Source organism: Neoarius graeffei, chromosome 25 (assembly GCF_027579695.1).
Source record: "Neoarius graeffei isolate fNeoGra1 chromosome 25, fNeoGra1.pri, whole genome shotgun sequence".
NCBI classification, from domain to species: Eukaryota; Metazoa; Chordata; class Actinopteri; order Siluriformes; family Ariidae; genus Neoarius; species Neoarius graeffei.
In genome coordinates, this window is record NC_083593.1 from 47,897,043 (window position 1) to 47,923,582 (window position 26,540).

At 42.3% G+C, this 26,540-nt stretch overlaps 1 protein-coding gene and 1 long non-coding RNA gene across 2 annotated transcripts in view; one reads left to right on the plus strand and one right to left on the minus strand.

The window, feature by feature from the left end:
* Positions 1-364: 364 nt before the first annotated feature.
* The window catches only part of dmtn (dematin actin binding protein), a 60,927-nt gene continuing 34,751 nt past the window's right edge, over positions 365-26,540 (minus strand). The window contains exons 6-16 of the mRNA XM_060908394.1: positions 24,679-24,808; positions 23,326-23,370; positions 23,060-23,206; positions 22,559-22,668; positions 15,610-15,715; positions 13,755-13,819; positions 9,960-10,008; positions 9,161-9,168; positions 3,575-3,640; positions 1,922-2,002; positions 365-1,297 (exon numbers count right to left, since the gene is read on the minus strand). Of these exons, the coding sequence (XP_060764377.1) occupies positions 1,184-1,297; positions 1,922-2,002; positions 3,575-3,640; positions 9,161-9,168; positions 9,960-10,008; positions 13,755-13,819; positions 15,610-15,715; positions 22,559-22,668; positions 23,060-23,206; positions 23,326-23,370; positions 24,679-24,808 (921 nt within the window). The 3' untranslated portion in view covers positions 365-1,183. The remainder of the gene's footprint in view (positions 1,298-1,921; positions 2,003-3,574; positions 3,641-9,160; positions 9,169-9,959; positions 10,009-13,754; positions 13,820-15,609; positions 15,716-22,558; positions 22,669-23,059; positions 23,207-23,325; positions 23,371-24,678; positions 24,809-26,540) is intronic.
* Positions 11,335-24,759, plus strand: LOC132873132 (uncharacterized). The gene is made up of 3 exons (XR_009651535.1): positions 11,335-12,216; positions 13,949-14,036; positions 24,665-24,759. It is a non-coding gene; the product is annotated as an uncharacterized LOC132873132 (long non-coding RNA).

The following is a 26,540-nucleotide window of genomic DNA, read 5'->3' on the forward strand; positions in this document are numbered from 1 at the left end:
AGCTCTCCACTGACCGATCCTTCACCTAGCGCACGTAGCGAGGGTGCGCGTTGCCAGGCGGCATGCGCAGCTGAGGCTTTACAGAGATACCCAACACACCTACCAAAATCTCAAACACGGAAGAGCGGAAAGGAATTGGAAACGTACGCGAGATTAGACCACATCCGCAAATTTAGGCATCTTAAAATGTTTTTATTAATGCCAAATAAAATATCCAGCACAAATTATATATGATAGACATAAATTAATAATTTATAAATTTTATTTTAAACACGTTTTTAGTTAGCGGGACTGCAGCTTATCACCTCTCCCACCCGCTCCCGCATTGTGCACTCCCCCTCCCGCCCGCGCCCGCAATGAGCTTTCAAAATTTGTCCCGTACCGCACTGCTTTGCATCGGGTCCCGCGGGACTCCCACGGGAGTGCAGGGCTCTAACCCGAAGCATTACTAATTCTATTGTTTGAATGGCAACAAGTAGATAATTAGCTACCTGCTGCCATCTAGTGGAAGAGTATTTAATTGTTCTGCCTGTCACTATATGTCGCTGGCATAGACGAACGAAGACAAATTATTTGCAGTAAAGAAATAAAAATTTTCGGCCCAATTCAGTGAAACTGGATAATTTCTCACGGTACACCTGATGATCTCTCAGTTGGGAATCACTGAACCAGTATGGCTCTGTACAGAGGGGAAGTGACTGTGTAAATCTCTGAAGTAATCATTTCAGTGGTTCTTACTGCTGAGAGTGTGTTCATTTTGTCCTAATACACACGTATATGAGGCAAGTTTTCAGGCGAAAGAGATACGGATGCTGAAAGTAGCATCGAAGCTGATCGCTCGCATGTCATATCTAACACGCAACAGCTCATGAGAGACACAGCTGCGTGTTTTTCAAGAATCCATTCTTTAAGACTGAGACAAATTTGGGCTTAAACATGGAACAGGAAGCTTTACAGGAAAGCAGCTCTTCAGGAGGAGGGATTTGTGATCTTTGACAACATACGGATCTGTTATTTTGTAATTTAATATACTACCCACGAGTCTATAATTGGCATAGTGAAGCCGTATGGTACCATATATGTGTTGGAGTTAAGAGTGGGTTACGTGTGGTTTACTTATCCTGCAACGTCTGAGTTGTGTTAGTATCAGAGAACGCTTTTGTCCATAGGCAGATCCTTTGTGTTAGAAAAGCGAGACTTTTTTCTTCAGTTCATTTCTTTTCCACAGCGACATACGATCAAATTCTGCCATCGGCATCCCGAATAAACTCTGGAACTCTTCAGGAGAGAGATGCCTCTGTGGGGAAGATGTAAGAAACAAAGATATGACACAAACGTTGGCGTCTGAAAGTCTCATCCACTATCAACTGCTTTTATCCCATCAGTTATTAACACATATACCACAGTGCTGCTGAATTCTCAAACCTGATTGGTCAGAAGATGTTGATTATTGCTTTATAACAACAGCTCTGACACTAGGGCCAACTACAAGGCAAATCACAGGTTTATATTAATGCCTCATTCTTATACGTTATCATTTCTATAGTAACAACTTACACAGGACCTGTATGGCAGATGCTCTATGGATTAAAATAGTATATAACTGTTGATGGTGAGGTTTTCGGTTAAGAGATGTTTATCGGGCACTTTCGAAAGGCATCTCCAGGCTCAGTACGTTGTAACAGTCAGAGTTTTAAGACATGGGAACGTCTTCAGAACAGAGGGATTTAATAAAATGCATATTATTGGCAGATTTGCATATGATTTGATTCGGCAAACAGCCAATTTGAGTTTTATGGGCAAATATTAATGTTGTTCATTAAAATTTCATCAAAATACAATCCAGATACAAGACGGATAAAACGACGAGGTTTAAGTAACACTGAATAACACGGAGCATTGAATTCTTGGAAAAGTGTACCTCGAGTCTGGTTCTGTCTACTCCAGGTGGAAGCTTACAGCGCCCTCTGTGGTTTACAATGAGCATTTCATAAGGATAAACCTGGAAACAAAACAAAGGCAGAGTTTCTACATGGTCAGATTTGAGGTTAATCAGAAATCTGAGATTAACACTGTCCACTAGATATTACAAATTTGATTTTGGCCTCTGACAGTGAAGGAGGTGTGGCCTTTTTGCTTGTCATTTCCAGTGAAGTACGTGTGCTCTCTGTGTCAGTTTATCTCAGTGAAGGAGGTGTGGCCTTTTTGCTTGTCATTTCCAGTGAAGGACGGGTGCTCTCTGTGTCAGTTTATCTCAGTGATGGAGGTGTGGCCTCTGTGTCTAGTAGTCATAATGAAGGAGGTGTGGCCTCTGTGGATGCCAGCTACAGTGAAAGAGACGTGGCCTGTGTTCCAGTCAGTTTGAGTGAGTATGACAGTGAAGGAGGTGTGGTCTCTGTGCCAGCCAAGTCCCAGTGAAGGAGGTGTGGTCTCTGTGCCAGCCAAGTCCCAGTGAAGGAGGTGTGGCCTTTCTGTATTTCAGTCCCAGTGAAGGAGGTGTGGTCTCTGTGCCAGCCAAGTCCCAGTGAAGGAGGTGTGGTCTCTGTGCCAGTCAGTCCCAGTGAAGGAGGTGTGGTCTCTGTGCCAGTTAGTCCCAGTGAAGGAGGTGTGGCCTTTCTGTATTTCAGTCCCAGTGAAGGAGGTGTGGTCTCTGTGCCAGTCAGTCCCAGTGAAGGAGGTGTGGTCTCTGTGCCAGTCAGTCCCAGTGAAGGAGGTGTGGTCTCTGTGCCAGCCAAGTCCCAGTGAAGGAGGTGTGGTCTCTGTGCCAGTCAGTCCCAGTGAAGGAGGTGTGGCCTTTCTGTATTTCAGTCCCAGTGAAGGAGGTGTGGTCTCTGTGCCAGTCAGTCCCAGTGAAGGAGGTGTGGTCTCTGTGCCAGTCAGTCCCAGTGAAGGAGGTGTGGCCTTTCTGTATTTCAGTCCCAGTGAAGGAGGTGTGGTCTCTGTGCCAGTCAGTCCCAGTGAAGGAGGTGTGGTCTCTGTGCCAGTCAGTCCCAGTGAAGGAGGTGTGGTCTCTGTGCCAGTTAGTCCCAGTGAAGGAGGTGTGGCCTTTCTGTATTTCAGTCCCAGTTATAAAGATGATAAAGAAGACGTCAGATTAGACGTCAGACTCTTTTCTCAAAGCCACATTTCTTCCAATTAAATCCAGCCATAGATATTAAATCACAGTTGCACAAAAACAGGTCTAAATCATATCTTATTGAGTCTCTGGCTGCTTTATATATCACTCATGCATGTTGATCGTATTGAAAGGAGAAAAACACAGCTTTAATATCCCTGATAGTGACAGCTGACAGTGTCACACATCAAATTAGATAATCTGGGCCAAATATGCATTGTGTTCAGTATCTCACTGGAGAGGACGATGCATTTCAGCTAAAAAGCACATGATGCACATGCAACCTCCAAAGTTTTGTTTTCTTTTTAAACAACATGGTAATGCCATTTCTAGACCATGTCTTATTGCAGATGCCATTCGAGGAGTGCAGCATTATGAGATGCGAGTATGAAGCGTGAAATTCGCAAGGAAATATGGCAAACTTTGGAGAAGCTCTTGATATTCTGAACTCGGCCTCACCTTCTGCTCCAGCATGCTAGGCAGTGAGTTTCCTCGATCCATTCTCCCTCTCTGAGTGTCTCCGTTCTACACACAACGGATTCGAGAGTGGAGCGCCCCACACACACACACACACACACACACAGTCAACATGAGTCACTGCAGATCATCAGGCTTCAGTGTGAAAGCCCTTCATCAAGAGGACCTCACAGTAATGAAAGCTCTCAGGGTCTTTATCAAGCCAAAGGCGTTGCAAGTAGAGCGTGACAAAGGTGTTGAGCGTACAGCTTTCCTTCTAATGCAAAGTTTTGCATTTTTTTGACCACGTCACTGTTGATACTATCTTATCTTTCAATTAAAGCTGAGTAAGAGGTTCTTTTGGTATCTGTGTATAACCTTCCAGTGAAACACTCTGCACAACAATAACAAACAACTACAGTACTGATAATGCCATGAAAATCTAAAGTCTCCGAAAACCTGTTTGGAAGACGCATTATACTCTTAATTAAATAACAAATGGCTTGACGTTTCACAAAATAGTCATTAGACAGAAAACGGGACAGAAGTGGCTACATTTCTGCCCAGATCAAGAACTCCAGATTCTCTGAATATGCAAACACACCCAGTCCTACCGGTACAAGCCCCACCCCTTTCCTAGGAATGTAATCTAGAGCTTTAAAGTGCTGATGACACGTTTTTGACATCTTTGGCGATGTTTTATAACATAAAAAGTAATTCCCGATGATCCATATATTAATTCACGAAGGTGCCTATTTTACAAGTTATGATGAAAAACGCGGCTATTTGGGCAAATTTGATGCGGCTGCAGCACCCAGGAGACGAAGGAGGAGGAGGAGCTATATGACGTCAGCGAAAGAACCTTCCTCCTCACTTACCAGTTTGTTGTTGATGCAACAGGTGTTCAGTTTATCATCATTAGTATTTTTATTAGACATTATTATACATTATTATATATATAGTTATTATGCCTTCTCGTTGTGTTGCCGGCTTTTGCTCCAAAACCCACAAGGATGGGGTAAGTTTATTCAAGTTTCCCAGAGATCCCAAGCTGCATGCGAAGTGGGTGAAGCAAGTCAGGCGCACTCGTGACAAGTGGGAGCCCTCACCAACATCCGTCCTGTGCTCTGAACACTTCGATTTGGATTGTTTTGACACCCTTCCCAGCTTAAAAGAATCTTTTGGGTGTTCAGTTCAGCACAATAGTGCTACCGTCAGCAGTGCCTACACAGTGTTGCCAGATTGGGAGGTTTCCCGCCCAGTTGGGCGGTTTCAAGTGCATTTTGGTGGGTTTTGAACATATTTTGGGCTGGAAAACGTCAGCAGTATCTGTTGCCAGATACTGCTGAAGTTTTTCAGCCCAAAATATGTTCAAAACCCACCAAAATGCACTTGAAACCGCCCAACTGGGCGGGAAACCTCCCAATCTGGCAACACTGCCAGTATTCCGGAGGGGGTCTACTAGTAGCTATGCCGGATCCAAAGACAGTCCTCCTGTCAGAACGTGTGTTGTGAAACGACATAAGATAAAGGTACGTAGAGCTGTAGATTCTACATGATAATCATAAATGTAATCATAAAGTCGGCGTGATATCAGTCATGTATTTGCTTGTGAAAGCTTGCGGCTTTCATGTAACTGCCGCCTAGCAACGAGAGGCAAAGGGTAAAGAGGGTAGGCTATCATAGATTCTATTCGGAAGAGATCAACACAATTCTAGACTCCCAGAAGAGGAAGAGCTAGCACTAGAGAGTTCACCGGCGTTTTCATGCGCCATTTCCATTGAGTAGAACCAGAGTAGAACAGCCAGTGAACCGCAGCGTGTTCTCCCGCTGACGTCACAACATGGCCGCGAGCCACGGACCCAGTTTTCTTGCGCTGTGCAATTAAAAGTTGGATATTCGCGTAACAACAGCTTCTTTTCACGTAATTATAACAGAAATCTAACATGTTTGCCATGTTGTATAGTTTATTTAAGAAATTGCATAGAGTCATGTTCGTGTCATCAGCACTTTAAGTACTATAATTGGATTTGCTCTTAACACATTCATACTGTCTGTCAACACTATTTCAGTTTTGTTTTTGTTTTTAAATGAGATATTTCTAAATGATAATTTTTTAATCTTTCCCACCTAAGTTCTACACAGCTTCATTAAAATGTCACTCTCTAATTGCAGGAAGCCAAGATTAAATGAGTTAGGCAGAATGAATAAAGGGCAGATCAAGTGTACGTTAATGGCAAGGAACTTTTGGCAAGGAGATTAAAGAAGGGGAAAAGCATGCAAAAATGGGAGGCGTGATTTCCCTTCTACTTCTAGCAGCAGCGACAAGCATGTGATAAATGTGAAGAATGAGCTTCACCTGCAGTCCTGAGGAACACAGCAACACCGTCGAGAGAAAGAAGCAGAGACAGTGATAAAATATTACACTATAGATAGTAAATGACTACAGACAAGATATATGACAGATATATTAGTTTTGTAATAAAAATAGCAAAATTCCATCATGTGATAATATTAAAAACTTGATATTTATGAACAGGGTACATGAACTCATGATATAAAGAAGTATTCTGCAGCTTTTAAACTGTACATGTCCAGAAAATACAACTGCATGCAAGTTCCTCATGTGATAGACTTTACATAGACCTTAAGCCTCAGTCACAACCGGCTGTACGTGCTCCTACGGCTGGTCTACGTGCAAGAAACGCACGGAGGGCGCACGTGAAACGCACGGAGGGCGCGCGTGTGACGTGCTGATTTTTGAGCCGTAGACCGGCCGCAGAGGTTCTTTGTCATGTCAAACAAACTCTACAGGCGCTTACGTTTTTTTCAGGTTGCAAGACAAACTTACGGCCAACGTGCGTCTTTCTCCACGAACAAAAAAAACGCAGCGATTTGGGAAACGCCAAAAATCGCACGGCCAAAAAATCGTACGTCCGGTTGTGACCTAGGCTTTACCCCGGGAGCACAAACGCCACCTAAAAACCCTGCCTACGGAGTTAGGGAGCCCTTAATCTGAATGTGGTGTGGGGGGAGAACGTGAAGCGTCCAAACGATAACGATATTATATTGGTTCAAAATATAATGGGATGTATGGTAACAGTCAAATGTTTGTACACCCCTACTCATTCATATTTTTTTCTGCATTTTCTATATTGTAGAACAATACTGAAGACCTCAAAACTATGAAATAACATGCAGACCATATATGGAATTATGTGGGAAACAAGAAAGTGTTTAAAAAAAACCCCAAAATGTTTCATATTTTAGATTCTTCAAAGTATCCAGCGTTTACCTTGATGACGCTTTATACACTATTGGCATTATCTTAACCAGTTCCTTTCAAATGAATATTGATGAGGTAGGTGTAATTCAGGGCGGCACGGCGGTGTAGTGGTTAGCGCTGTCGCCTCACAGCAAGAAGGTCCGGGTTCGAGCCCCGTGGCCGGCGAGAGCCTTTCTGTGTGGAGTTTGCATGTTCTCCCCGTGTCCGCGTGGGTTTCCTCCGGGTGCTCCGGTTTCCCCCACAGTCCAAAGACATGCAGGTTAGGTTAACTGGTGACTCTAAATTGAGCGTAGGTGTGAATGTGAGTGTGAATGGTTGTCTGTGTCTATGTGTCAGCCCTGTGATGACCTGGCGACTTGTCCAGGGTGTACCCCGCCTTTCGCCCGTAGTCAGCTGGGATAGGCTCCAGCTTGCCTGCGACCCTGTAGAAGGATAAAGCAGCTAGAGATAATGAGATGAGACGAGAGGTGTATCTCATCAAAAGTTAATTAGCGGATGAGTTTCTTGCCTTCTTAATGCATTTGAAACCACCAAATAGTAAAGAATAAAAATACAGTAAATAGCCGTTCCACAGCTGTAGTAAATCCGTATTATGTCAAGAACCGGTCAAGTGAGTAAAGAGAAACGACATCCATCATTACTTTAAGACATGAAGAAGTGTCTTTTAATGAATAAAAATAAAGATTAAAAAAATAGCCTCAATGAGGCTGTAGCTCATACCGGCCAAGACGCCCATAAAATTGTAAATATGACAGGTGGTACCACCATCTTGACAAATTTTATGCACACCCATCTGGGGAATAATATATACGAGTTTGATCAAAATCTGATCAATCCTGTAGGAGGAGAAGCAATTTTTGTAAATTGTGGACAGATGACGACGGACGACATGTGATTGCATAAGCTTGGCCGGCCTGGCCTGTGGCCGGATGAGCTAAAAAACCACTGAATTAGAAGGTGTGTCCAAACTTTTGACTGGTCCTATACACCATGGACAGGGAAAATACTGTTTTCTTATTTCCTGGCAGTTGTGCCTTACTTTCTTATATCGGGACCTCTTAAATATTTCCACATTGTATTCACAGTTTCTTATGTTATTTTTGACAACATTAATAACAGTTTAGGCTTGGTCTATATTTACAACCCCGATTCCAAAAAAGTTGGGACAAAGTACAAATTGTAAATAAAAACGGAATGCAATAATTTACAAATCTCAAAAACTGATATTATATTCACAATAGAACATAGACAACATATCAAATGTCGAAAGTGAGACATTTTGAAATTTCATGCCAAATATTGGCTCATTTGAAATTTCATGACAGCAACACATCTCAAAAAAGTTGGGACAGGGGCAATAAGAGGCTGGAAAAGTTAAAGATACAAAAAAGGAACAGCTGGAGGACCAAATTGCAACTCATTAGGTCAATTGGCAATAGGTCATTAACATGACTGGGTATAAAAAGAGCATCTTGGAGTGGCAGCGGCTCTCAGAAGTAAAGATGGGAAGAGGATCACCAATCCCCCTAATTCTGCACCGACAAATAGTGGAGCAATATCAGAAAGGAGTTCGACAGTGTAAAATTGCTAAGAGTTTGAACATATCATCATCTACAGTGCATCATATCATCAAAAGATTCAGAGAATCTGGAAGAATCTCTGTGCGTAAGGGTCAAGGCCGGAAAACCATACTGGGTGCCCGTGATCTTCGGGCCCTTAGACGGCACTGCATCACATACAGGCATGCTTCTGTATTGGAAATCACAAAATGGGCTCAGGAATATTTCCAGAGAACATTATCTGTGAACACAATTCACCGTGCCATCCGCCGTTGCCAGCTAAAACTCTATAGTTCAAAGAAGAAGCCGTATCTAAACACGGTCCAATAGCGCAGATGTCTTCTCTGGGCCAAGGCTCATTTAAAATGGACTGTGGCAAAGTGGAAAACTGTTCTGTGGTCAGACGAATCAAAATTTGAAGTTCTTTATGGAAATCAGGGACGCCGTGTCATTCGGACTAAAGAGGAGAAGGACAACCCAAGTTGTTATCAGCGCTCAGTTCAGAAGCCTGCATCTCTGATGGTATGGGGTTGCATTAGTGCGTGTGGCATGGGCAGCTTACACATCTGGAAAGACACCATCAATGCTGAAAGGTATATCCAGGTTCTAGAGCAACATATGCTCCCATCCAGACGACGTCTCTTTCAGGGAAGACCTTGCATTTTCCAACATGACAATGCCAAACCACATACTGCATCAATTACAGCATCATGGCTGTGTAGAAGAAGGGTCCGGGTACTGAACTGGCCAGCCTGCAGTCCAGATCTTTCACCCATAGAAAACATTTGGCGCATCATAAAACGGAAGATACGACAAAAAAGACCTAAGACAGTTGAGCAACTAGAATCCTACATTAGACAAGAATGGGTTAACATTCCTATCCCTAAACTTGAGCAACTTGTCTCCTCAGTCCCCAGACGTTTACAGACTGTTGTAAAGAGAAAAGGGGATGTCTCACAGTGGTAAACATGGCCTTGTCCCAACTTTTTTGAGATGTGTTGTTGTCATGAAATTTAAAATCACCTCATTTTTCTCTTTAAATGATACATTTTCTCAGTTTAAACATTTGATATGTCATCTATGTTCTATTCTGAATAAAATATGGAATTTTGAAACTTCCACATCATTGCATTCCGTTTTTATTTACAATTTGTACTTTGTCCCAACTTTTTTGGAATCGGGGTTGTACTTTTTGCTATCCTGCTGTTAAATAATAAGAGAAATATACAATTTATATCGAAAATAATGTTTTATAGGCTACAGTGTGTAAAAATGTTTCAAGTAAAAAAATGTCAGAGCAAGACAAGACAAAACACGTCGAAAGCCTGTTGGCTTCAACCATGATCAACGGGCGTGGTCGAAGAGTGTAGCAAATACAGAACATTCCTAATGTCTATCCGTCTGTTCTTTTCTGATATTGCGATGCGTACTTGGACGTTACATATTATATATTTACTATGGCACATGGACACTACAGACTATGATTTGTAGTTACAAGTGATTAGATTAAATCTACATGCTCCATCTGGTTTTTCACACTTACCTGTTCTGGCTTTTTCATTGTCTGTTGAGGCAAATTCAGCAGACTGCAGCTATAGACAGGAACCAATAAAAGGTAAAAACTCTGAGAAAACATCCTGAATGCTCAGTGTCATTACACAGAACCAACTTGATCGTGTTATGCTCTGTAGCTGCAGGGCAGTGTGTATTATAACCCTAACCCTGAGCCAGATTAATATAATCCGAACCAATGGTGAAAATTTGAGACAACTCCGATATAATGATTGAATTTGACAGATTTCCTGTTCTGTGTGGTCGTTCAGTCATCAAACCTCCTACAGTACAAAACTTGTCCAAAATAAAACACTACACACTTTCGGATTACGCTTATGATTCTTGGAACCTAAGATCTTGCAGAAATTCAAAACAACAGAAACGACAGCTCAGCACTATTTTCACATGACGTCAAAGCTGTTTTCACATGAGGCAGTTGCCGTTCCTTCTATTCCACAGGTTCCTGAACTGTAATTTGTTTTAAACATGCTTTATATCAGAGAGGCCACAGTTTGACTGCGAGTACATCAGAGAGGTTAAGATTAGATTTTGATTCAGGTTAGATTTTACATAACCCCACTAACCTCGACGCGATCCCTCCGCTCTACCCACTCAAATCGCCTCCGCCACCCCAGGACGAAGGCTCAGCGCCATGGGTGATCGAGCCTTCTGTTCTGCTGCCCCTCGCCTATGGAATGCCCTCCCTGACCTTATGTTGTTTCTATCTGCCTTTTTAATGATGTTTCTACCTTATAGCACTTTGAGATTTGCTCTAAATGTAAAGTGTGTTACAAATAAAAATTATTATTATTAATATTATTGACCCACACTATAGGATAATCTGAGAAGACTGAGAGGATGGATTCATTCAGCCTCAAAATTAGCCTGATTACCCATGATGCACTGGGTAATTTAAACGCCGAGTCAATCTGAAATATCACATTTATATGTATAATGACAGTCACGGTCCTGGGGCCCTGCACCCCACCAGGATAAGGAGCTGTTATCCCTTTTCCACCAAATCAGTTCCAGGGTTGGTTCGGGGCCAGTGCTGGTTCACAACTCGTTCAACTTGTGAGCCAGCTGAGAACCAGTTTGCTTTTCCATCGCTCGCGGTGCTAAGGGAAGCCACGTCATTACGTCGCTGTATACATCAGTTACATCGCTACGTTTGCATAAACCTTGGCGCGAATATCGAAGCAAAAACACGGAAGCAGCAGCAGCAGCAACGACAACAATAATAATAATGGATGACTTCGCGTTTGTACAGCTGCTGCTTCTCGTCGCTTAAAAATGGCGATCTTTCGCGGTCTTGTTATTGTTGTTGGTCTTAACAACTCCGCCCCCACGCTGACGTAAGCGGTTCTTTCCTCTGGCCCAGCAAAGAGTTGGTGCTAGCCTGGAACCGGTTTTTCTGGCCCCAGAGCCAGTTCTTTGTCAGTGGAAACAGAAAACCCGGTTCCAAACTAAGCACTGGCACCGAACCAGCCCTGGAACTGCTTTGGTGGAAAAGGGGCATGTGTAACCTTGTCGAGGTGTGACAGCTTGTTCCAACCTGGGTCTGGCGCATGGGAGACCTGTAACCTTGGGGGAAGGGGCTTATGACACCAGGGAGGTACTAATTAACAGTTCCGCCCAAACATCCCACCATAGCTGGTTAGGCGCCGGGTTAGCAGCCCGACCCTGTAAAAATCACAAAATGCTACGGAAACAGCAAGTGAAAGTCAAAGAAGTCGGCGCAAAGAAGAAAGTGATGGACGAAATCCTGTAATGACAGACCCTAATGAAAGCCGCAAGGAAGTTAGGGCCTCGGGGAAGTGCCGGATTCTAAGTGAAGCTTGGAATCTGGAATGTGCGAACTCTATACCAAAGTGCGAAGATGGCCCAATTGCTAAGGAAGCCTGAGGAAGATCCTAAAAGTGAGATGGTTACAAATGAGGAAATATTGCAGAGAGCCAGATCACGACCTTTTGAGTGAAACTGTCGCCGAAAGAAGACTACGGCTCGTGGGCCACATCTTACGCCTGCCAGACCACCGCCATGCAAAAACAGCCATAACATGGACACCGCCAGTCAGCAAGAGAAGGAGGGGAAGGCCAAAGATCACACAGAGAAGGACTTTCCAGGAGGACCTAAAGAGAATGAACATCCCCTGGGAGAAGGCTGATGAAGCTGCGGCTGACAAATTGAAGTGGCGGAAACTTGCTGCCCAATGTGCCAAGAGGCACAGGAGGACCTAAGTCTAAGTAAGTAAGTAAGTGTGTATAATGAAACATAACATTAGCTGCATTATCCTACAGCATTGATTTTTTGTATTTAGCACTCCTGTGTCCGCTGGTACAATGTTAGACTTACACAAACTGATACACTATGTGATCAAATGTTTGCGGACACCTGACCAGAATAGCCATATGAGCTTTTTGAACATCGCATTCCAGATTTATTTCCCCTTTCCTGTTATAATAATCTCCACTCTTCTGGGAAGGCTTTCCACTAGATTTTGGAGTGTGGCTATGAGGATTTGTGCTCATTCAGCCACAGGAGCTTGAGGAGTGAGGTCAGGTACTGATGCCTGGAGTGCAGTCAGTGTACCAGTTCATCCCAAAAGGTGTGCAGTGGGGTTGAGGTCAGGGCTCTGTGCATGACACTTGAGTTCTTCTATCTTCATCAGCCTTAAAGGAACAGTCCACCGTACTTCCATAATGAAATATGCTCTTATCTGAATTGAGACGAGCTGCTCCGTACCTCTCCGAGCTTTGCGCGACCTCCCAGTCAGTCAGACGCGCTGTCACTCCTGTTAGCAATGTAGCTAGGCTCAGTATGGCCAATGGTATTTTTTGGGGCTGTAGTTAGATGCGACCAAACTCTTCCACATTTTTCCTGTTTACATAGGTTTATATGACCAGTGATATGAAACAAGTTCAGTTACACAAATTGAAATGTAGCGATTTTCTATGCTATGGAAAGTGCGCACTATAATGACAGGCGTACTAACACCTTCTGCGCGCTTCGGCAGCGCATTGATATCTGAGCTCCGTATCAATGTGCTGCCGAAGCGCGCAGAAGGTGTTAGTACGCCTGTCGTTATAGTGCGGACTTTCCATAGCATAGAAAATCGCTACGTTTCAATTTGTGTAACTGAACTTGTTTCATGTCACTGGTCATATAAACCTATGTAAACAGGAAAAACGTGGAAGAGTTTGGTCGCATCTAACTACAGCCCCAAAAAATACCATTGGCCATACTGAGCCTAGCTACATTGCTAACAGGAGTGACAGCGCGTCTGACTGCGTCTGACTGACTGGGAGGTCGCGCAAAGCTCGGACAGGTACGGAGCAGCTCGTCTCAATTCAGATAAGAGCATATTTCATTATGGAATTACGGTGGACTGTTCCTTTAACAAACCATGTCTTCATGGACCTCGCTTTGTGCACAGACGCGCTGTCATGCTGGAACAGGTTTGGGCTGCTTAGTTTCAGTGAAGGGAAATTGTAATGATACAGCAAACAAAGACATTCTCGACAATTCTGTGCTTCTAACTTTGTGGTAAATATTTGGAGAAAAAAACCACACACACACGGGTTTGATGGTCAAGTGTCCACAAACTTTTGATCATATAGTATATTTGTGTCATAATAATAACACTTTTTGTAGTAACTATTCTTTGTGACAGAGGAAATATACTTCACTTTTTTTAATAAAACACCAGTGTTTGGGATACATCTCTAATTTGTGTGTATGAAAATGAGAGGATGAGTGAGGAAGGGAAGAGCACTGTGGGTACCCGAGAAAGGCTGGAGCGACTGCAGGGAGGTAGAGTGGCAGATTTCGATGCACCACTGGATGAACCTACAGCCAGAAAAAAAAAAAAAGAGAGGAAAAAAAAAACCAACCCTTCATTATTCATCAACCTGTTCACTAAACACTACTTTCCCATCATGACTAATGCAACCGTTTCTTTCTTTCAACATATTTTAGGCACACCATCTGTAACAAGACAAAGCTTCTCCATGAACTGCACCAGCCTGGAATCAGATTTGGTTCGCATCATGGTTGCAGTAACCAGGTACAAAAATCTATACAGCTGGAACCTTTAGTATTACACTGTACAAAAAAAAAAGATGGCTTTTTCCCTAAAATTATCATCTTTTCTGTCCAGAACATTTGTAAGAACGAATATTATTTTTTTCGTGGTCCGGTTTCCATCAAATCCTGCGCTCTGATCGGCTGGCGAGCGGGTCCGTATCCTACGGTACAGACTCCAGTTACAGACCCCGGTTATGGACCTCTGGCGACTCGCTCATTCACAACAACAAACGTAGTAGCATTTTTTGTCAATGTTTATCTTTTTTTTTAATAAGATTTATTTATAAGATTATCAAAAATCTTATAAAGTTTTGCATTTCTCAGGAGAATAGCATTCATTTTACAGCATGGATAGCGATAACGACAGTCTTCACAGCGAAAGCGAGTTTTACTACCCTGAGGAAGAAGAAATAAAAGGAAACATTTCAGGAGAAAGCTAAAAACCTGTAACTGTTGCTAACGCCGAGCAAAAACATGGCTGAATCCTGAATGACTCCTATTTGTATAAATAGGGGACTACATAGGTGGCAAAACGTAGTTTTTTTTTCCTGCCATGGAAGTGCACTTGTATACCGAGGAGGAAGCAATTTGCATTACGGCCGTGAATGAGGATTCAAAATGGCGGCTCGGCTCGGTTTTCCTTTTCGGGCGCTCTCGTTTTCTGTTAGAATTTGGTAAAGAAAAAAATAAATATATTATTTACCAGTTTAAGGTCGGTCCTTATGGTGAAATACCGTGACCTCGGCCTTAAATACTGACCACAACCCAGAGAGCCTCGGTCGGTACTTTCAAGACCTCGGTCACGGTATTTCACGATACGGACCTCCCAGCTGGTAAATAACATATACTTATTATACATACAGGACACTTTTTCAATGGAATAAAAACGTGTTCGATTCCCTTCTAGTGGGTTTCATTCATTTGATTTGATTGCATGCAATATTATTAGCATATCGCTTATCCTACATGTATCACATCACTCTACCCAATGGAGAATAAGCATTGAATATGGTTTACGATATTGCATGGTTGTCAAGACAACATGATGTCTCACGTCCGAGACATAAAAATTCCGCGCTAGCGAGCGACCGTGACAATTTGTAAACAAACATGGCCGCCAGGTTTGCTTCGTTAAATACGGAAGATTCTGAGAGAATTTTGAAAGAGAAAGACGCGTTGAACATCCGAAAGGAATGTGTATGGATAATAATAATATTGGCTGCCTTTTTTCATGGTCTATCAAATATATTCCATTCAGCTACTCGTTCAGCATCATGCTAGCTGAATGGAATATATCTGATATACCATGAAAAAAAGCCAGCCAATATTATTTAAACATTACATTACTGTCTTTGTCACTTTTCCTCACTTGACCTGAGGAAGTAGTTCTTCAGTTTTGCAGAATGGGTTTATAAAGAAGGTTCCAGGCTCTTTACTGAGCTATTCTGAACCACTGTTTTGGTAGAGATTACAATGTACTCATTATCTGCACATGCACACACTCAGGGGGGACGACGACCCCAAACACAATACACCATTAGGCCGTCACTCACCCAAGTGCATGTGCGTCCTGTCAGGCAGTGAGCGCGTTTTCCTCCGGATGTGAACTGATTTCTCTATTTCCTCCTTCAGGATCAGCTTACCCAGGTTGGACTGGATCTGAGAGTGAATTGTAATCAGAGAAGTACACTATACCCAGGGTATGTTGTAATAGGATGATACATTTACAGTATGACCATCTGCCCATCTGCCCACTGTAATGATTTTCAGTAAATCAGAATAACAGCTTCTCATTTTCAAAGAGGACGACATTAAACACTACGCAAAAGTACAGCAGAATTGTGAGGGTTCAGTTATTTAAAGAACGCAAACATATTTCACCAGAAAACTCAGTGTGTCATTATCTACACCAGTAGAACACAATGCAGCTCTTTCAGACGTCTTTATCACAATAACTGTCCACTGACAAGACATTTTTACGACACTACATGCATGTAAACAGTACAAGCTTTTTGCGCTTGTTGCAAAGTTGTCACATGTTGTATGTTTAAAATGTAATATTTGTATTATTTTATACCGCAGCATTATTCTCATCTCATCTCATTATCTCTAGCCGCTTTATCCTTCTACAGGGTCGCAGGCAAGCTGGAGCCTATCCCAGCTGACTACGGGCGAAAGGCGGGGTACACCCTGGACAAGTCGCCAGGTCATCACAGGGCCGACACATAGACACAGACAACCATTCACACTCACATTCACACCTACAGTCAATTTAGAGTCACCAGTTAACCTAACCTGCATGTCTTTGGACTGTGGGGGAAACCGGAGCACCCGGAGGAAACCCACGCGGACACGGGGAGAACATGCAAACTCCGCACAGAAAGGCCCTCTCCGACCACGGAGCTCGAACCCGGACCTTCTTGCTGTGAGGCGACAGCGCTAACCACTACACCACCGTGCCGCCCCGCAGCATTATTAAATTCTCAAATCTAATGAGTCAGAAGATGATAAACCATCTAACAAAATTTCATCTCATCTCATTATCTCTAGCCGCTTTATCCTGTTCTACAGGGTCGCAGGCAAGCTGGAGCCTATCCCAGCTGACTACGGGCGAAAGGCGGGGTACACCCTGGACAAGTCGCCAGGTCATCAAAAATGATACTGGTTCATATAAGTTTATATAAAAATACGTTTATTTGGCATTTAAGGAAGGAGACTCCAGTGCCAGCACTTTTTGCCACAGGAAAGTCTAAGGATTGACTTTCTCACTAGCAGGCTGAATTTTTTTAAGAAAAAAGTTTCTGAAGGAACAGCTATTTATAGCTGCTGTAATGGAAGTGATAAAAAGTGTTTGTTTTGTGGGTATTCCACAACATTAAATGCAACTGTAAATGGATAAAAATGTATTATCATGTGACCCATACAGACCTGCGTGCATGCAACACTCTGAGGTCCTGGGCCTGTCGGACACTCTGTGGCAGTCTGATAAACCTTAAGTATTTCATCTAACTAAAAACATCCATGCAAAAGTGACACACATGGTTATATTCTGGACTAGCCTGGGCCCGCCCATCCTAAGTGTGACGCAACACGAGGGCCTGCTGCGAGCTTCGTCTGGCAAGGCAAGCTATCGCCAGCTCTTCCAAGCTCCCGAAAAATCGGGAGCCAATCAACTTTGAGCATCTCCAACGGCCCTGGGTAGAGGCGTGTTCAAGGCAGTGACGTAGTAGAACTGCGACCGGAAGCCATAGATAGTTTACAGAATCTATGCCGGAAGCGCTTCATTCACTAGAAACATTACGAACATGGAGCAGCGGCAAGCCTTTGACACAGCGGTAGATGCTGTATTGAAAGCATTCAATGGGAAGTTCTCATTGAAAGCGGAGCAAAGAGCAGCCCTGGAGGTATTTATCTTCTTCCTGTTACTCAAGCAGTTTCCGTCGCGTCACATACGTCAGAGGAAAGAGTGATGTGATTGGTTTAAGCTTCGTCACAGCCTTTTCTGGCTTCGACCAGTAGCAAACTGAGGCATTTCAGGGAGGCGGGTCAACCACGCCTTTGGGAAACGGTTGGGCTTAATATCTTTGCCAGACCAAATGCTCGCAGAGCTTTGAAGTCGCGTTAGCCAGACTAATTCTGGACACCCTCAGCAATAATAATATGAGTGTAAAGTGAATGTAATGAAATTTGTTTTTATTTAAATTAAGTGCAAACACAACCTTACAAAAAAAGTCTTCAAACCTTGTAAAAAAACACACTATAAATATATCTGCACAAGACTTCTAAAGTCTGAACCTTGTAAACATACTGTAGGTGTTGGCTACATAAAAGTAAGAACAGCATTCAGAAATGTTCTGTAGTTTCAATACTAATTGTAGAAACTTCAGACTACCTTTGTTTTCTCCAAAGCCAGTTACCCTTTCAAATGAATATTGATGAGGTAGGTGTAATTCAGGGCGGCACGGTGGTGTAGTGGTTAGCGCTGTCGCCTCACAGCAAGAAGGTCCGGGTTCGAGCCTCGTGGCCGGCGAGGGCCTTTCTGTGTGGAGTTTGCATGTTCTCCCCGTGTCCGCGTGGGTTTCCTCCGGGTGCTCCGGTTTCCCCCACAGTCCAAAGACATGCAGGTTAGGTTAACTGGTGACTCTAAATTGAGCGTAGGTGTGAATGTGAGTGTGAATGGTTGTCTGTGTCTATGTGTCAGCCCTGTGATGACCTGGCGACTTATCCAGGGTGTACCCCGCCTTTCGCCCGTAGTCAGCTGGGATAGGCTCCAGCTTGCCTGCGACCCTGTAGAACAGGGTAAAGCGGCTAGAGATAATGAGATGAGATGAGATTAGGTGTAATTCACCTGTAATCCCCCTGTCACTGTCAATAGTCCATTTGTTAAAGACAAAGACCCTGGCCCCTGTACCTCCCTACCCCCCCACCAGAGGTGGAAAAACCCAGGTGCAGAAAGTAAAAACCCTGCCACATTTTTGCTCCAGCCAATTCAATGAACCAGCTGATCCTAATTACCACATCCCCTAAGCCAGGTTGATGAGCTAATTGGTGAAATCACCTGTGTTGAGAGCACAGGCAGAAGGAAAACCTAAGCAGGACTTTTACTTTGTCAATCCAGTTTTTCCACCTCTGCCCACCCCACACACACACACACACCTCTCTGCTTGGAAAGTTACTGCAAAGAAAAGAAGCCCTAAAAGCCAAAGCTATCACAGTCACAGATTAAATATTCTGGCTTCTTCTAAATCTTATAATAAATATGCCCTCTTCAACTGTAAGATACTCAATAAAATGTTCAATAGCTAATGATCATCCCTGGATTGTGGATCTCTGCTGTCAGTCCTCATCGCAGCCCTCATCTGGATGCCAAGCATCATAACAGTTCTTGTCAGGTTGAAGGCAAAGGAAAACATCACATGTTTTGCACTTCCACAGGGTTTTTGTTTTCCTTCCCTGCAACCTGCAGTACATCTGCTCTGCGACCATCACCGGCCCTATTCCCATTTGCGTTCAGCTCAATCCCACAAACTGGCTTGTGAGGAGCCTTTGGGGCCTCAAAGTTTCTCAGTTGGTATGGAAACAAGTGAACATGTGCACTTGTTTATACCGGTGAAATGGGACATGTTCTCACCTCCCCTTGCTACACAATGAGCGAATGATGACACTGATGTTCCATGCGCTTAACATGTGAATAGCTGATGGGTGTGTCGTTAAAGTGCATATCACGGGTAAATTCAGGAGCAAGATCAATATAATTCTCCTATTTTATATTAAACTTTGGTCAAATATTTGTCACATTTTGTGCAATTTTTTTACCTTGTGCAATACCAGAAAAATTCAGTTGAAATCAAGCCATTTGAGGCGAATTGATCCACCTCTGAAAAAACTTGGCATTTGGATTTCTCGGGAAACATTGATTTTCGTGACGTCGCGTGTGGGACGCCTCCTTCTGAATCCTACGTCAGTGCTGGTTTGTTTATGAGAAAACGACCTGGTGGTTTTCTGCAAATTTCTTCAACGTTATCACGTAATTATTAAAATGGTTAACAGATGTATCGTAGGAGGGTGTAGCAACACCAATCTTGATGGGATTAGTACTCATCGTTTCCCAAAAGACCGGACAATGAGAGAGAAACAGGAGCGCTTGGTCTACACAGGCTGTGCACTGAAACCGTGCAAAGCTCGCGCAGCCTGCTGGTGCTTCCGCAGATGACGTCACGAATCTGGCTCCAGACTCCCTTGGGATTTTTCCAGACGCGTTTTGTTATTTTATTTTTTTCTGCTGTAGACAGATGGCCTTGTGCAAAATTACCCTTCTGGATGAGTGTATAAAGGGACATACTTTCATATAAAAAAACACGAAATTGGTCCAGAATATGCACTTTAAGAGGCTGCTGCTGGCTGAAGTACTGAAATTCGTAAGATTTGCTTTTATTCTCTTTACAAAGATATATATATATATATATATATATATATATATATATATATATATACTTGAAAACTAGGAGATTCAAGGTTTCTAGTGGTGTTACTTGAATGTTTCTAGCACAAAAACTCGCAGAGCTTTAGATGTGTGTTTACTAACAGTCCTAAAAGTCCCCTGTGGGGGGTCGGCGACCTGAGAGTGTTAATAAAACCATTGGGAAAAGTCACGTGACTGGGCAGATATGGATTTCTGAACCCGGTACAGAAAAAGCCGTATGCGGCCCCAAACCCGTTTTCCTTGCTTCTGCCATTTTCATTTTGCTCTGAATTGTTACTTTAAAAAATGAGTGACACAACTGAGCACAGTGAAAGTGAATTTTATTATCCAGATGGTTTATCAGACACAAACCTAATTGAACAAGCTGTAATTGTTGAAGAAAATGGAAAAAAAAGAGGTACTTTCAAGCGAAGAAATTCACTTGTTTATACAAGGGCACATCCATTATTCCGAAAAAACAACATTTTGTTATCGAGTCATCATCAGATGAAGACTGAAGTGACTCGACTGCCGACTCGACTCTATTTTGTTTTCAAATCAAAGTTCTTTTGTGTTAATAGGCTTGTACTGATGATGCCTCCATGAGCTGGCCCGAGTTTGAACTGACTTTTACCAACAAACAATGCTATCTTAAAATCGTTTTCATTTTGAGAGAGCAGTAAAGTCAGTTGTATTTTATAGAATTCAAACTGTTATTTCAAACTTGTGCAAAGGTGATTCAGCATTGTAGGGTAAATTTTAGTGTCATACCGTTTTGTAATTTTCCTTTTCTCTGAGTATCGCCTCTTCAAGGACTAACGACTTAGAACATTCTGCACGAAACATGTTCATCTTATCATGCTCATTACGTGTGTAGCAGACGTGCGTACAAGCCGGCGATTAGAGACGATCCAATCAGCTTTAGAGCTGATCACGCTCCTGGCATGTGATCAGGGCATGTAATTGCAATGATGTAATGCAAGAGATGTCTCCTTTTTATCTAGTAAAGAGTATATATAGATTTGAGAACAAAGGGACGGTATGAGGGGTGTGACGAACCCTCATCACATGTCCGTTTCTGCAATAAACCTTCTTTCTCTTGCAAAAGGACGAGACTGGTGTTGGTGTTTGTCATTTTTCCACGACAGCATACCGTATAAATGATTTGCTGTCAATCAAATAAAAATGGATTGGTTCATTTTTCGCACACTGTTGTTCATTGTTTTCCACTGTGCACGTTATGCCCAGGTCAGACAGCAGGCTGCAACTAGTTTTCAACTACTTGTGTCTACCTGCGATAACAAAATCGCAGGTAGACACAAGACTGGTGTTGTGTCGATGCACGGCGATGCAGACAATGGCAGTGTTGCAGAGGGTCTTTAGTAGAGGCAGGCTGACGCAAGTGGATCACAATCTGTTCGTATTTCAGCTGTGATTCGCTTCGAATCGGTGCAAATAGCAGGTTGATGCATGTAGAGACAGGCAGTCGTGCGATGCTTGATTGACCAATCACAGGTTGAAGCAGGTAGTGGCAGCTAGACGCAGGCTGACGCAGGGGAAGACAAGTCTTTAGAGATTGCTGCAATGCATCGCAGGTACACACAGACTGTACAACAACCTGCGAGGAGTTTTCTGTGCGCTGTGTCTGCTTCTGACTGGTTGATTCGGCTTAAAAACTCTGCGTCTAGCAATACATCTGACCACAACGAAGGATTTGACGCAAAATGCCTGCGTCCACCTGCGATCAGTCGCCACCTGACCGATCGCAGGTCACAGCATACATCTTTCTGCTGTCTGACCTGGGCATTAGTTAAAAAATGCTTACTGACTGAGTGGGAGGGCCAGACGGGAAAATATTTGGCTCTTGGTCATTTCTACGGACCTCACTGCACTCGGTCCGTACGGCGTGACCTTGAGCCAAATATTTTCCCGTCTGGCCCTCCCACTCGGTCAATAAGTACATATGTGCTTCTGTAATAAATAAAAAATTTTAATTTCTGCCAAATTGTTGCGGTATAAGAGAAATAAAACATTTCAGTATGTTCTGTAAAAGGCAAATAATCAGTTCAGGGTGTTACCAGTAACTCCATGTCATGGCAGGTGTTTATTATTTTGCTATAACAGCAGTCCATTTTCTTATATGTTTATTTTCCTTTTATTGACTTTCTTTAAGTGTCTTTAGGTCTTGTGTGCTTAATTATGTACCAAAGTATCTTGAGTGCATGCTTTTGTTATGTATTATAAATGATCACAAGTGAACTACCAGCATTATACTTACAGTACGCCCTTACCTTTAGATTCTTACTGAGAAATAATAAACTCGAACATAAGTTTATCAAAATCCAATGCTGGTATTTTTAATACAAATTGCAGTAAGGCACTTTAACTTCACTCCAAATAAAACAGATCTGAAGGTGGAGGAAGAGCACACACTCCTCAAACTCACAGCCTTGTTTATTTCAGGTTAAAGCCTCTCTGACAGCACTGGCTGTGGTATCGAATGTCTGACTGGTGCTGTGTGGGTGTGTCTGTGCGCTTACTTTGCTCAGTTCCTGCTCTTGCAGCTTCTTTGCGTCCTCAGTCAGGTCCTCAAATTCATCGTCCTCTTCGACTTTGCCCTGTTCTGCTGCCTTCTTCCTCCATTCAATCTCTACAGAGAGACACAGACACATGCAGCGTGCTTAACTGTGCACAGAGTATGCCATGTTATTAGAGTTATTTTAAAATATTATAACATGATAAGGCCTGATTAAGAAATAAAATAAAGAGTGATGATATAATTTAAAATTATGGTAAAAAAAAAAAGAAATAACAACACTAATAAGTCACACAATAAATAAAAAACAAAAATTTAAAGAATTATAATTATTAATAATATCATTTATGAAAAATAATTAAAATACAATTAATAATATAATTAATAATTGATAACATATTCATTTATAAATTACATTTTATTATTTCATCTTTCAATAATATACAATTTTTACATATTGGCATTCTATACACAATAATTATGTTCTAGTGTACCACTAGCTTACCCATGCTAGCCAGCGATGGAGGACAGGGCCAGTACTCTGTCTCTATTTTAGACGGCTGGTTGGGATCAGGAGGCTGGGCTGCTGGGAACTTAGAAGACAAGATGATGACCTCATCTTTATGCTTATTATGGGATGCCGCTGATCCTTCTGGGAGGAGGAAAGGGATTTATAATAAATAATGATCAGTCAAATAACAGTGTCTACTTCTTTCAGTCCTGCACTGTTACTGCAGTCATAATCATGATTAAAGAGATGAGAGTAAATACCATGCTTGTAAATAGGAGGCTTGTTGTAGATGTTGGTTCCGTTGTCTGGGGGACAAAAACAAAAACAAACCCGCATTAAAAAAGGCTGCGTCATTACGGTTAGATCAGATATATATTTACCAGCTGGGAGGGCCGTATCGTGAAATACCATGACCGAGGTCTTGAAAGTACTGACTGAGACCCTCTGGGTCAAGGTCAGTATTCAAGGTCACGGTATTTCACCATACGGACCGACCTTAAGCTGGTAAATAATATTTTTATTTTTTTCTTTACCAAATTCTAACAGAAAACGAGAGCGCTCAAAAGGGAAAACCGAGCCGAGCCGCCATTTTGAATCCTCATTCACAGCTGTAATGCAACTTGCTTCCTCCTCGGTATACAAGTGCACTTCCATAGCAGGAAAAAAACTACATTTTGCCGCCTATGTAGTCCCCTATTTATACAAATAGGAGTCATTCAGGATTCAGCCATGTTTTTGCTCGGCGTTAGCAAGTTAGAGGTTTTTAGCTTTCTCCTGAAATGTTTTCTTTTATTTCTTCTTCCTCAGGGTAGTAAAACTCGCTTTCGCTATGAACACTGTCGTTATCGCGATCCATGCTGTAAAATTAATGCTATTCTCCTGAGAAATGCAAAAATAAACGTTGAGAAAAACTGCCACTATGTTTGTTGTTGTTGTGAACGAGCGAGTTGCCAGAGGTCCGTAATCGGGGTCCGTACCGTAGGATACGGACCCGCTCGCCAGCCAATCAGAGCGCAGGATTTGGACCGCGAAAAAAATAAGAATGGTTATTAGTGAAGAGAGAGTTACCTGCTCTGTGCAGGTGAGTTATCATAACTGTTCATTGCAGGCCAGTTACTAAACCTGTTCAGTTACTTGTTCATTACAGACGACTTATCATATGTCAAGATTCAAGAGTCAAGATTTTTATTTGTCATATACACAATAACAGACACAGCGGTTTATTATTGGGTAATGAAATTCTTATTTTGCAACTGCCCGACCAAACTATGCTTACCAAAATAAAAAGAAATATATATATGAAATATAAAATATAAAGTGCATATGGAATGCAAAATATAAAGGTAGAGTGAAAAATGAAGATAACATTTAAAAAAAAGCAAACAAACAATGTGCAAACATAGAGGTAGAGTATGTATGGCTGCACAGTTGAGTTATTATACCTGTTCAATACAGGTGAGTTATCGGACCTGTTCAGTACAGGCGAATTTTCATACCTGCTCAGTACAGATGAATTATTATAACTCAGATGAGTTACCGTACTTGTTTGACACAGCTGAATTAAAGCAATAAACCTGCTGCTATAACCGATCCGCACAGGTGAACTCTCTTACCTGGTCTGTGGAAGTGCTGTATGGGGCCTCTGGATGAGGTGCTTGTTTTGCGGAGCTGCACGGTCGAGCCCATGGAGGATGCACTAGGTGAGTCATGTTCCACCCACTCCTTTTCTTTAGAGCAAAATATCTGAGCCAAAGAACAGACAAAAGGATGAGTACATTTCATAAATCAATCTGTTCAATCATTGGCATATTTTTACTTCGGAATAGCCTGCCAGCTATTCAGGAATAATAGTATAATCTGATGCACAAAAAGTCATTCAGTTCATTTCTAATATTACTGCACAAATGTAGATCATACAATTAATTAGTAGTAATAGCATTAACTTGTTACCAATAATGAAATTCCTGGTTTCCCTCCCCCCAAAATCTGTATTTTTAAAAATATTATGCGTCTTACGAAGTCTTACAATTACCTACTGATTGCAATGTTTTAAAATGTGGATGCTTGATCGTAATATCCTAAATATGTCCTGTCTTCAGTAACATCACATATCATAAGTGCACTTCTGAATCTGTCTAGACATGGCTCTTTTTTTTTCTTCTCAATCTAACACTGAGTCAGCAAGGCCAGAATGATCCAAGCTGTATTTCAGCAGGGCAGACTGTGGATCTTTCAATCTGACATTGTAGATTTATGTCTCGCTGTGACTTACTCCATTAGCCAAACAACTGTAAAATACAACCCCGATTCCAAAAAAGTTGGGAAAAAGTACAAATTGTAAATCAAAACGGAATGCAATAATTTACAAATCTCAAAAACTGATATTGTATTCACAATAGAACATAGACAACATATCAAATGTCAAAAGTGAGACATTTTGAAATTTCATGCCAAATATTGCCTCATTTGAAATTTCATGACAGCAACACATCTCAAAAAAGTTGGAACAGGGGCAATAAGATGCTGGAAAAGTTAAAGGTACAAAAAAGGAACAGCTGGAGGACCAAACTGCAACTCATTAGGTCAATTGGCAATAGGTCATTAACATGACTGGGTATAAAAAGAGCATCTTGGAGTGGCAGCGGCTCTCAGAAGTAAAGATGGGAAGAGGATCACCAATCCCCCTAATTCTGCGCCGACAAATAGTGGAGCAATATCAGAAAGGAGTTCGACAGTGTAAAATTGCAAAGAGTTTGAACATATCATCATCTACAGTGCATAATATCATCAAAAGATTCAGAGAATCTGGAAGAATCTCTGTGCGTAAGGGTCAAGGCCGGAAAACCATACTGGGTGCCCGTGATCTTCGGGCCCTTAGACGGCACTGCATCACATACAGGCATGCTTCTGTATTGGAAATCACAAAATGGGCTCAGGAATATTTCCAGAGAACATTATCTGTGAACACAATTCACCATGCCATCCGCCATTGCCAGCTAAAACTCTATAGTTCAAAGAAGAAGCCATATCTAAATATGATCCAGAAGCGCAGACGTCTTCTCTGGGCCAAGGCTCATTTAAAATGGACTGTGGCAAAGTGGAAAACTGTTCTGTGGTCAGACGAATCAAAATGTGAAGTTCTTTATGGAAATCAGGGACGCTGTGTCATTCGGACTAAAGAGGAGAAGGATGACCCAAGTTGTTATCAGCGCTCAGTTCAGAAGCCTGCATCTCTGATGGTATGGGGTTGCATTAGTGTGTGTGGCATGGGCAGCTAACACATCTGGAAAGACACCATCAATGCTGAAAGGTATATCCAGGTTCTAGAGCAACATATGCTCCCATCCAGACGACGTCTCTTTCAGGGAAGACCTTGCATTTTCCAACATGACAATGCCAAACCACATACTGCATCAATTACAGCATCATGGCTGCGTAGAAGAAGGGTCCGGGTACTGAACTGGCCAGCCTGCAG